Source organism: Stylophora pistillata, chromosome 5 (genome assembly GCF_964205215.1).
Source record: "Stylophora pistillata chromosome 5, jaStyPist1.2, whole genome shotgun sequence".
Lineage (NCBI taxonomy): Eukaryota > Metazoa > Cnidaria > Anthozoa > Scleractinia > Pocilloporidae > Stylophora > Stylophora pistillata.
The window spans coordinates 15691733-15705941 of NC_142523.1; the positions used below are offsets into that span (position 1 = coordinate 15691733).

The 14209-nt window shown below is 39.4% G+C and overlaps 2 protein-coding genes across 3 annotated transcripts in view; one reads left to right on the forward strand and one right to left on the reverse strand.

Annotated features, from left to right (window-relative positions):
- Positions 1-14209, forward strand: part of LOC111324258 (uncharacterized) — a 28467-nt gene that overhangs the window by 13689 nt on the left and 569 nt on the right. The window contains exons 2-4 of the mRNA XM_022927770.2: positions 12553-12611; positions 13215-13310; positions 13980-14040. Coding sequence (XP_022783505.1) covers positions 12576-12611; positions 13215-13310; positions 13980-14040 — 193 coding nt within the window. The 5' untranslated portion in view covers positions 12553-12575. The remainder of the gene's footprint in view (positions 1-12552; positions 12612-13214; positions 13311-13979; positions 14041-14209) is intronic.
- LOC111324233 (transcription factor HES-4-B) lies at positions 2603-9233 on the reverse strand. 2 transcript variants are annotated; one of them, XM_088759294.1, is made up of 4 exons: positions 8860-9233; positions 4126-4221; positions 3939-4044; positions 2603-3316 (listed from the first exon to the last, which is right to left on the reverse strand). In XM_088759294.1, exons 1-4 carry the CDS (start codon positions 8878-8880, stop codon positions 2817-2819), a joined length of 723 nt encoding a protein of 240 aa, XP_088615420.1. In that variant the 5' UTR covers positions 8881-9233; the 3' UTR covers positions 2603-2816. The 2 variants fall into 2 exon arrangements, with proteins under 2 accessions (XP_088615420.1, XP_022783470.1); XM_022927735.2 differs by lacking the exon at positions 8860-9233 and adding an exon at positions 4447-4688.

Below are 14209 nucleotides of genomic sequence, written 5' to 3' on the forward strand. Positions count from 1 at the left end.
AGAGATGAGAGTACAGTGATACCTTCTGAATTCAGTCATGTGGCCTCCTTACCTTGCAGCATTTTTTTTGTGCTTGAACATTTTGTTAAGACAAAACGGGCGTTTGTACCTTGAATTCAAGAAATAATTTGACTCATCTAGAATTCTCGCAATAGTTTTACAGTTCTGAAAGTGGCGGTTCGTACTGCAAATAGGGTTTGAAATTAGGTTAAGTATGTTCAAGATTCTTTGGGCGTGAAGGCTTACTAGTTTGTGCCAGAATTAGGAGGTAACTTTAATATTGACGATCGACAACAGTAGAATTTACTTTTTATTTAGCTCTGATTGGACGCTACATTAGGTCTTCAACAGGCATGTCCCAATAGATGAAAGTATTATTATTATTTTATTTTTTTTAGACATAACTAGCAAAGACACTTGAAATAAAGTTCTTGACAACATTACTCACGCATTCATGCGCGTTGAAAAGTGCGCTTTAGGAAGCGTGCGCTGAACGCGGCTCGTGTGCCGTTTTTCCGAGAAAAACCGCAACTCTACTTCTGTTGTGAAGTTAGCTGTATTCTGCTGTGTTTTAGAATTCATGAAATGTTAATTTCTCGAAGGAATTAACAACGTTAACCGTACTTTCGACTCACACAAGAAAGCCGACCGATTTAAGATTACGAGTTATTTTCTTTTGAAGTTTACTTTCTAGAGCGGGAAGTCTGTGACGTTTGATATAATATCAGCATTATTATATCCAAACATTTTCTTTCAAAAGGTAAGTCAAGCATTAGAGACTCACCGACATCAACAAACAACTTCTTAACAAGAGAGAGATGAATTTTTTCTCGTTAAGTTTCGTGCCAGGCTGCTAATCCTTTTCGACACAATCAATTCAGTATTTGAGAAAGCCGCTCAATAAACAAGGATTTGTTGAAGCGCAGACAAGATTACAGTTCAGATGTTTGACCTCTCTCACAATTGGTTGCGTACCACTTTCCGAAAATCTAATACCCGTGTGACAGTCCAAAAGAAAGATTGGTTAAGTTAATGCTAAGGGCATTCATGCGGAATGAGTAACTTCAGGAATTCCTAACGGGTTGAAAGAAACAGCGTAATTGTTACAAGCAAACAGATACTTGGTAAAAAACACTCAGCTTAGCTCGAAGTATCACAGGAACACAGTCTCGAGAGAAACACGAATAAAATAATAGCACCGTCATGTGCAGTTCTTTGTTCAGTTTTGTTCGAATTCCGTTGAATTCAGCTTTTCGAAAGGGGCGGCAATGAAATATTGGAGGGTGCTTCTGCGGGCCACGGAGCTATCTGCAGGAATGTAGCTAAAACGATTCTTTTGCCTTTTTTTATGCAATGCAACTACTCTTAGTTTAGTCCTCTTGATTCTACGAAAGGTTTAAAAGGAAACCAGTTTTCTAAGCTCTGCTTGTTGCTTTCTTCATGGAGCAAATTCAAAAGAGCCACTTAGCACATTTTTAAGTAACAGTAGTTGTTATTTTCGACGCAAATGATAGCAACAACATCTCAGAAGACCTAATTTTCCAAGACATAAAGGTTCAGTTGTAAAGTAGTTTTCACTAAGAACCTTTCAGTCACTAGCTTACATAGGCTGAGGGTCAACTAGTAGTCCAAATGGCTGCGTCGTGCAATCGCTGGAGTCGATAATTTAAAATCAAATTAGTGTTGTCGTCCAGAACTCTAACAGTCTTCTTATCATATTTGATAAAATTATCTCTACTATCTACGGAAAGGATTAAAGCGCCAACCTCGTAACTGCCATTAACATTCTGCAAATGTGGTCTGCAAGTTTTTTTTTTTTTTTTTTAACTTTCCTCTTCTAAATCTTTAGTATGCTTAAGCTGAAATGAGTACAGAAAAATTTGTTGGATGCAAAACAAGTCCGGAGCATTCAGTTAGAAGTCGTTTGGGATAGTTTCGGAATGATTTAATATCGGAAAAAAAGGTAAAACTGCAGATTTTTGTGTTGACTCTGACTTGAAAGCCACTTCCGTTTGACAGGATTACTGCGGATACTTGCAAAGTGATAGACAAATTTTGCATTTAATTGGAATTACTCTTCTTGGCAGTAGCTGATGCTGAACTGACTTGCTAATCTCCACCGCCGACTTTTTTCTTATTAAACTGCCGCCTGCATAACAGACTCAATGTCGCAGACATGTCGGATTAACAAAACACGCTGCAAAAACTGGTTACCATTAGATTTTCTAAACCTCTTCTCCACACCAATAGGAATTTTTCAATTAAGATTAATTTAACTGCATGAACTAACAATCTTTGACCAAGACAACAACAAAGCATAACAAATGAATGAGCAGGATAGCTTGTTAAGTCCAGTTGTGTTGGACTCTCGCGAGTACTGCGGGGTAATCTAAAGAAGGAGTTTTCTACAGTTCAAAATTTTTCTTTGGATTCTTTCCAAATTGTTTTAAAGCAAGCTTGTGAAAAGAAGTCTAATAATGACACATTTTTCGACAGATATTAATTTCGGCTCAAATTATTTGTTGCCCTCTTCATTCCGATGCTGTTTGCAATGGTCACATGGGAAAATTGACGAACTACCAGCACACTCGCCTCCGACGTCTTCCGTATTCAAGAGTTGTTTTATTCGTATCTATACATAGCTTTTGGCACAAAAATATATATACCTCTAGCACAATTCTTAATAAATATTCAGTAGTTTTAATAGCTCGACTAATCCAAGCGACCCTCATTTTAAAAACACTCCAGAAATTCATTTCCGCCCAGGAAGCAATTTAACAAAGGCTCACGATATCGATTGTAATGTAGGACGAGCGTCACCAAGGTCTCCACAAAGATGTGTCGAATGCAGTTGAAGCATTGGCGGGTAATGTCAAAGGTAGAAGTTGCAGCGCAGTGTCATTCGGTAAGATCAAGGCTGGAATACCGTTACTAAGCATAAAGGGTGACATAGAGGGCGACATTGTCGGTGGAAAAGGTAGTAGTTTCCTTTCTGGATGGTTGTGAAAAGGTGACGAAGGAGGCGAGGGGAATTTCGTTGCCATACTTCCGTCGGCGAAAGCCGTGCTCGCGCCAACTTTTGGTGAAGTGGCGGGAAAAGATGACGACAGCGTTGCGTGAGCTTGTTGTCGTGAGACTGACATATCGTTGGGAGAATGATGAGGGTCTTTTTGTTGTTGACAGGTTGACGCTAGGTGTGATAGAAGCTGTGTGCGAATCGGGACAGTAATATTGTCTGCTGTCATCAGGAATTGAGAAACTTTGGCAGCACACTCATTGAAGCCTGCTCGATATTTAGCGACTGCAGAAGCGTCTTCTGTAAAGAAGAGAAAAAAAAATGGTGCCAATTATAAGTATCATATTTCAAATCTCTAACACTTAACATTCTTAATTGGCACCTCCGGTTCTGTTGGATGTGGGCGGAATGTTTGATACCTTCGGAATTCAGAGGTTTACCATCTCGTTAAAATTTCACAGTGCCAACATCAGTAGGCTCAAGAAGCTTTTAATGAACAGTTCAGGTAAAATGAAAGTGAAAATGGTGATGAAATGAAAAATCAAGATAATCTGGTCTGCAAGCAACGCGCTGAGTTGACGACAAAAGAATTGTTGAGGTGTGAGTTAAAGATAAGATCGACGTACAGAGATCAACACAATTAAAGAGCGCTCTCTCTCAAGGTTTTAGCGTTGAAAGGTTATTAGCAGTTCATTAGTTCTAGCCTATTGCTAAAGAGAAAATAAAATTTTGTGTTTGTTTAGAATAACGTTTTTTGAAGGCCTCGAAGTAATTTTAAAAATCTTGGTACCATATGTCAAGAGAAAAGTAAATTGCAAAAGGCCAGGATGCGAAAAAATTCAATATGTATCTAGTTGAACAAATTCAATCGAAAATTGCTGGTTAAATATGATGAACCAAACGATGTGTTTTACTGCCTTACCTTGATGTTGCTTAATATGCAAGGTCCTCTCAGTGTTCAGTGAACGAAGATATTTCACAGTCATTTCCAGAATATCGGCCTTTTCCATTTTGGAATACCTTGACACCTGTTGGAAGAGGAAAAAGATCAGAATCCTGACACCAAATAATTATTTGCCCTTTCAATGTGCATCTTTTTTAGTACTTACATCTTTTTTCATCGCCTCCAATACAAGAGTTTTCAATTCATTCAAACTGTCATTAATTCTTGCCCGACGCATCTTCTCCATAAGTGGTTTCTTAGACTGCAAGGCAAAACAAACCTTTGTTATAATTAATCATTTCATTTTTCTGAGTAAAAGAATGTTTACTCTCCATGAGCAAAAAATTCATTTATGGTAGGGATTACCGCTAAAAAAATTCACCTTTACAACTATACTTTGAAATTTAAGGAGCCCTGTTATATGTTACTAAATGTGCAATTAAGCGAATAGTGAATTGAAAAAGCTATAATTGCTACATCTCGATACCTTCTTTGTTTCCTTTTTAGCACTACGCTGAGCATTCATAACGGGTTTCAAAATCTCTACATCCATTTCTACTGTCAAGTTTACGCGTGCGATCCGCTCACTTGTGGCAGCATAAAATACTTCGGCACGCTTCTAACCGACCTAAGGGCGTAATACAAGCAACCGGCATGCGTCTTTTAATATTCTTTTTATAGTTCGCACCGTGGGAAAAAATCCGCAGTCGTGTGTCATCTCTCGCACTTATTTACAAACAGCTATTCATATTCAATGGCTGGAACAGTAAACAAAGGCTTCTCTGATGCCGGACCGTGGGAATGCTCTGCACTGATTGGACGACGACGCGAGAGGTCTCGGGGTTAAGTTGTATGACAGGCTCTTGAGCTTCAGTGGTGCGTTGAGGGCGTGAGAAAATGGCATGCGATTGGTTTGAATATCTCAATGGCTTCTTGCAATTAACAAGTCGCGCGACTTACTTTGTGGAACTTCAACTTAGCGCGCGCCGATGGAAGTAATCTTTTAGAGTTCTCGTGCCCGATGATGTTCCCCTCAAGTGGGTTTATTCTTTTCAAACTGTGTGTTTATATCGTGATTTCAAAGGTGTTACCCCCTTAACACAGTAGCAGGTATTTTGCTCGTGAATGTGTAAACATCGTCGTTAACTCGACCCCTTTCCCACGTGCTTGGCGGAGTTGAGTTGCTTATTATGTAAAATGTTTTCATAAGATTTGAGTTTCTATTGTGGGATTGTTTAGATGAGGGTCATGCCACAAGGGAACAGTAAAACACAATAAAGCAAAGGAATGTTCCCACGGTCGCTTCGAGCCCATTTAACTCGAGGTCTGTTTGTAGGCTTAACCTTTCAATCGGGTTGTAAACCTACTTTAAAATTTGTTTCTAACTATGATTAAAATTTTTCTGGTGACACCGGATCATCAGGGAAGAATACTAAGCGTTTTTTCAACATTTTTAATACGAATTTGTCCGGACAGATTCTTGTTGTTTGGTGATGCAGTGAATTGTTTTGTTGATAATTAGTTCGTGTGGAACAAATTACTGCGGGTCGTTGAACTCTGATCAGCACCGATCTGTATAGACATTTGCAGTGCATTGGAGAAGAAAATTAGAAACGTCTTGAAAAATAAGGCTGCTGATATAAGATATGCGGGTGGTCTTGCAAATTTAGGCCAGCTTACAAAGGGAAATTTCACCAGGGAGCTCCCCCCTTACACTTATCCAGTTAAGTATGTCTCACCCCCCTAAAATACTGAAATTTTGTTTCTCTTGCTGGGCAGGACCGCGTGCATCGAGGACAAATAGCAAATAGTTTTTTTATTTTATGAAATTTTATGAAACCTTTCCACTTTATCCACAATTCTAATCTGTTCATAAGAAAAAAAAAATGGCAATCGTTGCCGAACACGACTCAATGACTCGCTACAGCTATGATTCACAAGCAGGCAATCTTGGCTAGCTTACTGTTGTTATCAATATCGATAATGTCAAACCTTTGGCTTGTGATAGTGTTGATAATCAGCTTATCTTAAGATGGCGAGTGAAGATAACAAATTCCAGTCATTGATATTGGCGCGTGCCGCCGGTGTGCTGCTGCTAACACAGCACGGCGTCCAACGGTGGGGTCAGGAAGCGTGGCGACCGTCTCTTTCACCGCACCGCTCACCCCTCTCCACCCTAAACAGCTTACTACGCACGATAAACTTTTCAGCTCTAAACAAGGTGTTGTCCTGACTTACAAGAAAAATATCCCCTTTTTTTATGAGAAGATGTATGGGTACTAGATGGGAGAGTTGCTTTTCAGATCTTAACTATCCACGCTGGCTAGGTTCTGTGATTCCATCGTTAGATTTAATCTCCTCTCGTAATGCCATATAAAACTTGAGAAAAAGCCGTGAGAATTTAGAAGCTGATCAAGATTGGTAGAGGTTAACAGCTAAGAACACGGAAATGATACGTCACTGGAACTTAGCTGTTGTTTCCGGAGAGCGTTAGCGAGACTGGATATACTGTACAATATCACTTCAGAATTTCGAAGATGAATTTCAATGCTCTATAAATATAAAGCGGCGAGGGTCGTTTTCCTTGCTAACGACGAATGGCCTGAACTTTCATCCCTATTAAGTTATACAGAAGGGCAGTAGGCCCTTCGTATAGATACCCTCACCCCCCCCCTTTCTCGAAAAGGGTGTGGTTGTGACCTCAGTTCTCTCAGGAACAGTTTCGAAACCGACTACAGCTCCAAGGTCAACAAAAGTTAATCAAGTAACAGTATTAAAGCGGTTACTTTCTATTTCACTGATTTAAATCCCCGGAATTCGACAAATTTATTAACTGTCGATGGCAAAATGGCCAAGCTGATATTGATCACAGTGTTTTAAAGTCGTTAATCTCGCTAGCCGTGAGTAGTATTTTTAGGAGCGAGGTTACACCCAAGCTTAATATTATGGCAGTAACAAATGTAAGTGAATTAAGACTTTTCACAGTATCACATTATGGTAGGGCGTCTCATCCATGTCGCAGCTGACGGGCCAATTAAATAAAGGGGTGTCACAATAGGAAAACTTCCAAGCTGAAGACAAGTTGATATGCCCGGATATTGTTTTTGTGCTTGCCAGGAGTAGATGGAGCTTTCTCAGTTGCATTGCCGATCAGTATTGTAATTCAATAGTTGATGATTGTTAAGTGTTCGGAAGTGAACAATATTGTGGAGAAAAGAATGGACGTAAAGTTAGTTTGAAACGTGTTCTAGAACTTTCCTTGGTCTCCACTAGGATTTTGCGCGTCGTTAATTAATCGCTGAACTGAATAAGTTTTGAGTCATTATTCGACCAAGAGTTCAGACTAAAAGAGTGATAAATTGCCATTACATGAAACTGTCTCGAAATAAACAGTAGCTTATTTATAAGCCACTCCCATTGTCAAACAAAAACTCAGTTGTTCTACTCTCGTTTAAAAAGGCTCTCTCTCTCGGAGTTCGCTAGAACCCTTCATTTACATGTAGCGAAAAACTAACAGTGACTAATGTATATCTGCAACCTGACTTCTCGGTCTCTTCGTTTCCCTCGAAGTTTTATTCACAGACTTAAAACTTAAGCGGAAATAACCTTGTATACTGTCACGAGCTTAGCCACATGGAATGGTTTCTTGCCAACAGACTCTCTATGGTTTTTAGGGCTATATGGGTTCACACAAGCTTTTGCCTTTGAATGTGGGAAAACGCTACGAGACAAACTGCAGAAATTGCAGAATAGAGCAGCCCGTGTGTTGACATTCTCTAACTATGATGCTGATGCAACTGAGCTACTCGAGTTTTTAGGGTGGAAAAATCTTGCACGCCAGCAGGAAATCCATAAAGCCACCATGATGTTTAGATGTCTGCACGGGCTAGCTCCAAGGTATCTATATTCAGAGTTTACGTGGCGTGACTCTGCTTATGACCTCAGGGACTCTGAAAATAAGCTTAATGTTCCACTACCGCGCACTAATTATTACAGAAAAAGCTTTAGCTACAATGGCGCCACATTATGGAACAGTTTACCACGCGATATAAGGAACATAGAGTCTCTGGGGTTATTTAAACGTAAGATCAATGACATTTTTAAAGTCTAACGCACGGCATTCACGGAAAACAGCTTTAGTGTTATAGTATGTAGTTTTAATTTTAAATATCTTAGCGTATGTAATATGTATTTTTATAGGCTGATGAATTGATCGTGTCTAAATAAAGATTACAATACAATACAATAGAGATAGTCAAATGAAAATTTAAAACCAACAACTACGCCGTGAAACACGTGAAATATCAAATACTGTTTGAGTTGTAACACATAATTGGCCAAATGCATTCTACTGAAGTTATAATCTTTAGACTTACAAACATGATTGGACGTAAATACGGTAGAACAATGAATTGGGCACCCGCTGGCAACTCAGTCCAAGCTCCTTTTAATTTTCAGAGCAAGCAAACACCCAGATTTGCTACTGAATTCCTGAGTATCACTCAATTTCTACGGAATATCAAGAAACAAACAAGGTGTTTTTGAGGTGGCGTTTTCTGAGGGGGTATCGTACAAAGTTCAAAGTCTGTATGTGAGCTCTCACTCCAAGAAGGCAATAAACACAGGATAATGAGTTTATTGGATTGGGTTAATTCTGCGTTTTATGCACTGATACATGAGCGGAAGTGAGAATAATTGAATGGATGGCTTTTCAGAGCTCTATACTGGCAGTCTACCAACTTTTAATAGTCTCTTCTAGATTTTGTCGGAACGCACTTCCCTTGTGGAGTCAGGAACTCATCTTGGTTAAGTACCCCTAAGTGCTTTTGAGACCGACAAAGACCTAAACTTTCTAACTTGGTGCTTCTGCACTTTCAGCCTATATATGGTTGTTACTTACCTGGCAGAGGCCGTTTTTCATACGTAGAGAGGGAGGACCGTTTTTCTCCCGTTTTACGAAGTGTCGTTTGTTAACGGTTAACTAATTGACAGGCTACTAAAGCTGGCAGAACGCCGGATTGAAACCGTAGGCTAAGTAAAGAAAGACAAAAAAAAATCAATCCAGAACTGATTTCCTCTCCAAAGTTAAACATCTTTGAGTTCACCACTAGACGAGTATTGAGGCGATTAGAGAAAGGGATCCTCTCATTTCTTCAAACTTCAAAACGAATATCAAAGTTCGAAGAGTCGTCTGACAGATCTCACTGATCGCTCCGGCTTATTCTTCAGTCAATCCAATACGAAGATCCAAAAATTTTCCATCGTTTTGTTTATTTGGCCGGGTGTGACCGTGGACGGAAGGCGAAGAACTGAAAGAGATAAATGGCGGTTCATTTTATTACTTGCAGTTAGTTTTACGGGGCATTGGGTTCAAATACTTTTCACTACGGGTCGAATTTAAGTGATGAAAGACAATACTTGTAGCAGAAAAATGCAATACAAGGTTTTTTAATGGGATTTTTCATTCCTAACATGCACTCAAGGTTCGAAAATGTAATTGCCACCACAGACGCCATTTTGACTACTCCAAGGACTAGGTTCAATATGGGAGGGAAACTCGATTTAGAGAGCTAAAGCTACTAGACCAGTGTTATGGTTACTCCAGGCGCGAGTAATAATCCCGTGTGTACACATTCCTAGGTAGAATTAAAGTTTAAGAGACGAGTAAAAAATAAAAGAGGTTTATTTTTGACTGGAATGTAATTCATTGCGTGTTATTTTGTGGAGACCACCAGACATGACCGCCCAACAGTACAGGAGATTTGCCGGATTCCGCCGGATTAGCTTCGAGCTTCCGTTGAAAAACGGCAGGAAATCGGCGATAACAAGATTATTTTTGGCGTAAATAATCATGGTTGGTTTTTAGCGCTAGCCTCGTGATTTATCATCGACGAATTTTTCAAGTTAGTGACTCAGCATACTCAGTTGGGAAAACTAGAGTTCACAAGATTCATATTTTCTTGGAAACACTGCGTAGTTCTTTCCTTCCATTACGCCTGTGTCGTAGATGGAGATATTTCCTTAGCCATGATTATCCTTGCATACTGTATACGCTAATGCAGCGGTAAAGCGTCAGACGATGTCTCCTAGATTTTATTAAAAAAAAAAAAAGGAAAGAAAAAAAACAGCTTTCGCGATCACGGAAAGAAAAAACAAAGTCTGCCATGTCATTCAATTTCTTGTGGGATTTAGAGCTATAATAAAATTATCTCCAACCTAGACACCAAATCCGCTCTGTGTTCGCCTGCGCATGTGCATACTGGCAAGAAAGAAACCGTGCAGTCACGAAAACAAATTTCGGAAATCCATGTGGGAACTGCTGTTCTTAAAATATAACGTAACTCGAGGACTGTGGGACTGTAATTCCTGCTGTATGAGCAAATTAAGAGATTAAATTCCCTTTTGAAGACTTCGTCAACAGGTTATCCGTCGTGAATGAGTTCAATTCTAAAGGAATCTTGCAGGTCCCGGATGGAGAAATCTCCATCCGGTCGATACAGCAGCACGCTTTGTTAAAACTCATTCGCTGGGTAACGATTTACCCGGCATTGGAAAGCGTTATAAAACGTATGCACGATCCTTCGCAGTAAAGCACTATTTAAGCAATAGTGAAAATCAGACCTGAAAAAAAAAAAAAAAAAAAGAAAAAATTCAGGCCTGTACGGGATTCGTACCACTGACCTCTGCGATACTAATGCAGCGCTCTACCAATTGAGCTAACAAGCCAACTGGGAGCAGGCCATCAAATTAAATCGACATAAACCCGTAGATGATAAATCAAACGTTATAAGTTAGACGTTATACTTTCCGTTATACGTTCTCCCCTTTGAACAACTTGTTTTCTCTCCCTTGAAAGGCCGTTGCAGATAAAATGCCTCCGTTTATTACTTCAGTGAAGTAAATGAAAATTTAGTTTGCGAAAGGACCTGACATTTGCCGAGTAAAGCTAGGTTTTCAGCTAGTTTGAGATGGAAATGAATCTCGGTGTGGCCATAAATCATTTAAAATTTGGCGGGAAATTAATATTCCACGTGCGAACCGACAAGAGTAATTTAATCGACACCTGATCGTCTAGCGAAATAAATGATAATGTTTGTTCAGCGCAGTAAAGAAACCTGCTAATTACTTCGTTCAAATGTTGACCAGTAAGTTATTTATGAGTATTGCGGTTAATCAGTTGAGGCAAAATTCCACGCTTCATCTAAATTGTTATTTTAATGCAAATGCCGCACGTGCCTGAAGAGGGCAAACTGAAAGTCTGAATAAATTAGAAGTTTCGAAATTTTCCGTTTGAATGAAATCCTTTCTCTTTCCCGCAAGGAAAGTAATTTCCACCTTTACTTTTGAATTCTGTTTTCGAGTTCGGGAACATTCTGAGACCATCCGCTAGAAAAGAGTCACTACATTCGGCCGGTTTAGCTGGATTTTGGATAAACGAACTTGAATGATTACGGTTCATTCACACGGAAATTATTTTCCAAGGTCCCTTGTTGTAAAGAACTGGCTCACTATCGTCTAATTTCAAAAACGTTAACTTCGGTTCAGGGTCCTAAGGCCTCTCCATGAATAGGGAAAGGAAAGTGTATAATATTAAAAAAAATTAATCATTTGATAACTAAGCTGTTTCAAAAGTACATCGTAAAATAGAGGCCTGAACTTCAAATTTTCACGTGGAGCCATTGTCCAAAGCTGTTTCGTGATTACGACCAGGTTTTTTCGTAGTTTTAATTGCAGTGTCAATTTAATTGCAGTGTCAATTTTGTCATTGTCATTAATTTTTGAAGCTCGCGTCTGGCACAAAAGCGAAACGTCGTGTCCTCATCAAAGAAGATCATTTTGCAACTTTTTTGCTAAAGCTGTTACAGGCCACACCTGTGTGTAACATAAGCACATTTAATTAAAAAGCGCCTGAGACACGTGTCTTTTGAATAGCGAATGTTTTTGGCGCGTACTTTGAGTTTTTCGTCCGCTCTCTATCAATGCAATGATGGCTGATGCTTACCTAGTTTGCTTTCTGTCATCACCATGAAAAAGAGAAATGTTACGAATACTCTATTTCATCAACAATGTTGCTGAGCCCTGGCTCATTATGGCGGTATTTGACGTGCTTCAGAAGATTGAGAGCAAACAAGGCCACTGCTTGAATTTCGCGGGAAAATTGGCGGGAAGTTTAATATTCCATGCGGCGTGCACCCACTCATTGCTGACACGTTTGCCTCAGAAAATTAAACTGTAAATACACTGAGCGTCTATTTCGTGCGTTTAAAAATTCAAACTTGAATTAAACTGAGCTTCTTAGAACTGTAGCTGACGTCTGTCTGTTTGAAGGATTTGAGTTTTCTTTTAAACTTAAATCTGCCGCTCAAATCATAACTTTTGTTAAGACACATCATTGTTGGCAACAGGTGTTAATAGGTTCTCTGCTTTGAACGCGGCCCTGGCTTGCGTGTATTGTAAAATTTATTTCCTCTTGCACAAGGCTTTAGGAACTCATATCGCACGCACCCAGCAGAAGGGGGTCGTATCAGCTTGTAGCTCACGTTTCACAGCGAATTTGTCTCATCGAAATTTGCTAACACTAAGAATCTTTCAGGAAGTAGTGAGAAACTTTTCGTCATGAAATTTCCAGTAAGTCGTGCAACTGATAAAAAGGTAAGAAAAGATATGAAGTTGTGGGTCATTGTAAATTCCTATATGTAAGCAATAGTCTCGTGAAGTGATTCGCGTCAGAATCAACTCCCAAACCTATTTGTTCCCTGAATTTTTTCAGACTGGAATATGTTTGACCGTAAACTTATGTGGTTTTCGTGACGAGACTAAGAAAATTTCTTCAGGATTAATATTTTATTGTTCTCGGCTTGAGAATTCAGCAATACTAGTGCGCTCTCCTCGGTATGCGCTTGCGAAGTAAACGAAACATTTATTTAAGTTGTTTTCCCAAGTCGGGGACAGCACTCTGTATTAAGAAATCTTGAAGACAAATCTTTTAAATTTTCAGTGAAATTCAAATCATAGCGGCAAAGTATTCAACCAAGATCATAATAGTCCTTATATTGCTGTTAATTACGCGCAGTCAGTGCATTAAGCGAGGATAACAATTTAATCCCATAGACTCGTATCAGTTCGATATTAAAAATTCAATCAGTTTCCCTTCTGAACCACAACGATGTTCAATTTTAATTACATGTGTAGGAGAGCGAAATCTCTGATTATTTTTACCTTCTCCACTTACAGCATACTCGATTCTTTTGACAGGTAAACAAATCTATTCAAGATCGCCTTCGACGCGAAAGGATAAGCAAAAGCGTCGAAGCGCTCAGGGAATTGGTACTTGGACCTTCTACTGAACACGTGAGTTGAGTTGTTTTCAGTCACCGTTTTCTCGAGTCGAGTTTGCGACCTGTCGCGGGTAAAGCTCGAGTTAAGAAACCCTAAGAAAAGAAAGCCGGTTGCCCCAGCCTTTGCACTTGTCTGAAATTTCCTGAAACTGAACCCATCTGTAAAAATTTTATTCCGAAACGTTTTTATAGATAAAACGCTTTGAAAAGAACAACATTGAGGCTTCTAAATGGCTCAAATAAAACTGGAATCGATCCTATAAACGAAACAACCATAATAACAAAAATACTGAGTTTAAAAGAAATCGGCCAGATTTGTTACAGAAACATGACAATTCAATGATAATCAAAACTTAACAACTTTTTTCGTTGAATACGTCGTGCTGAATAAAAATCTTGCTCTTGCCATATCGAGGGTGTGATCCATTCCATGCTCTTAAGAACAGGCGGGCTCTATTAGCAGACTCTGAGCAGCGTGTCTCGTTATGTGCGCCTTTGTAACCTCTCTTTCACTTCCCTCCTCCTTTGACTTAATTCAAAGCATTTGTCGCAATCGATGTTGTTTAATCTCCCGCATTTTGGTGCGCGGGCGAAACACGTTTTAAGCTATACTGTCACACGCCTTGCACTCACTGAAGGTACGAATTCATGCTTAATTTTTGTTGATTTTGGTCCCTTTCAGACGAAGATCGGCAAAGCGGACATCCTTAAACTTACAGTACAATATATCAGAAGGCTGAAAGGTGGGAACTGTCCGACCCTCTTTATCTCATCCAAACTTAATTATTCATTAGCTGTTCACTTTGCACCTTTCCGGATGTTATCCAAATTCAGAGGGCGTCGGCTTCATCTTTTGTCACTCTTAATTATATACTGGTTTATAAAATCTGCTTTAAGTCATACAAATTACTG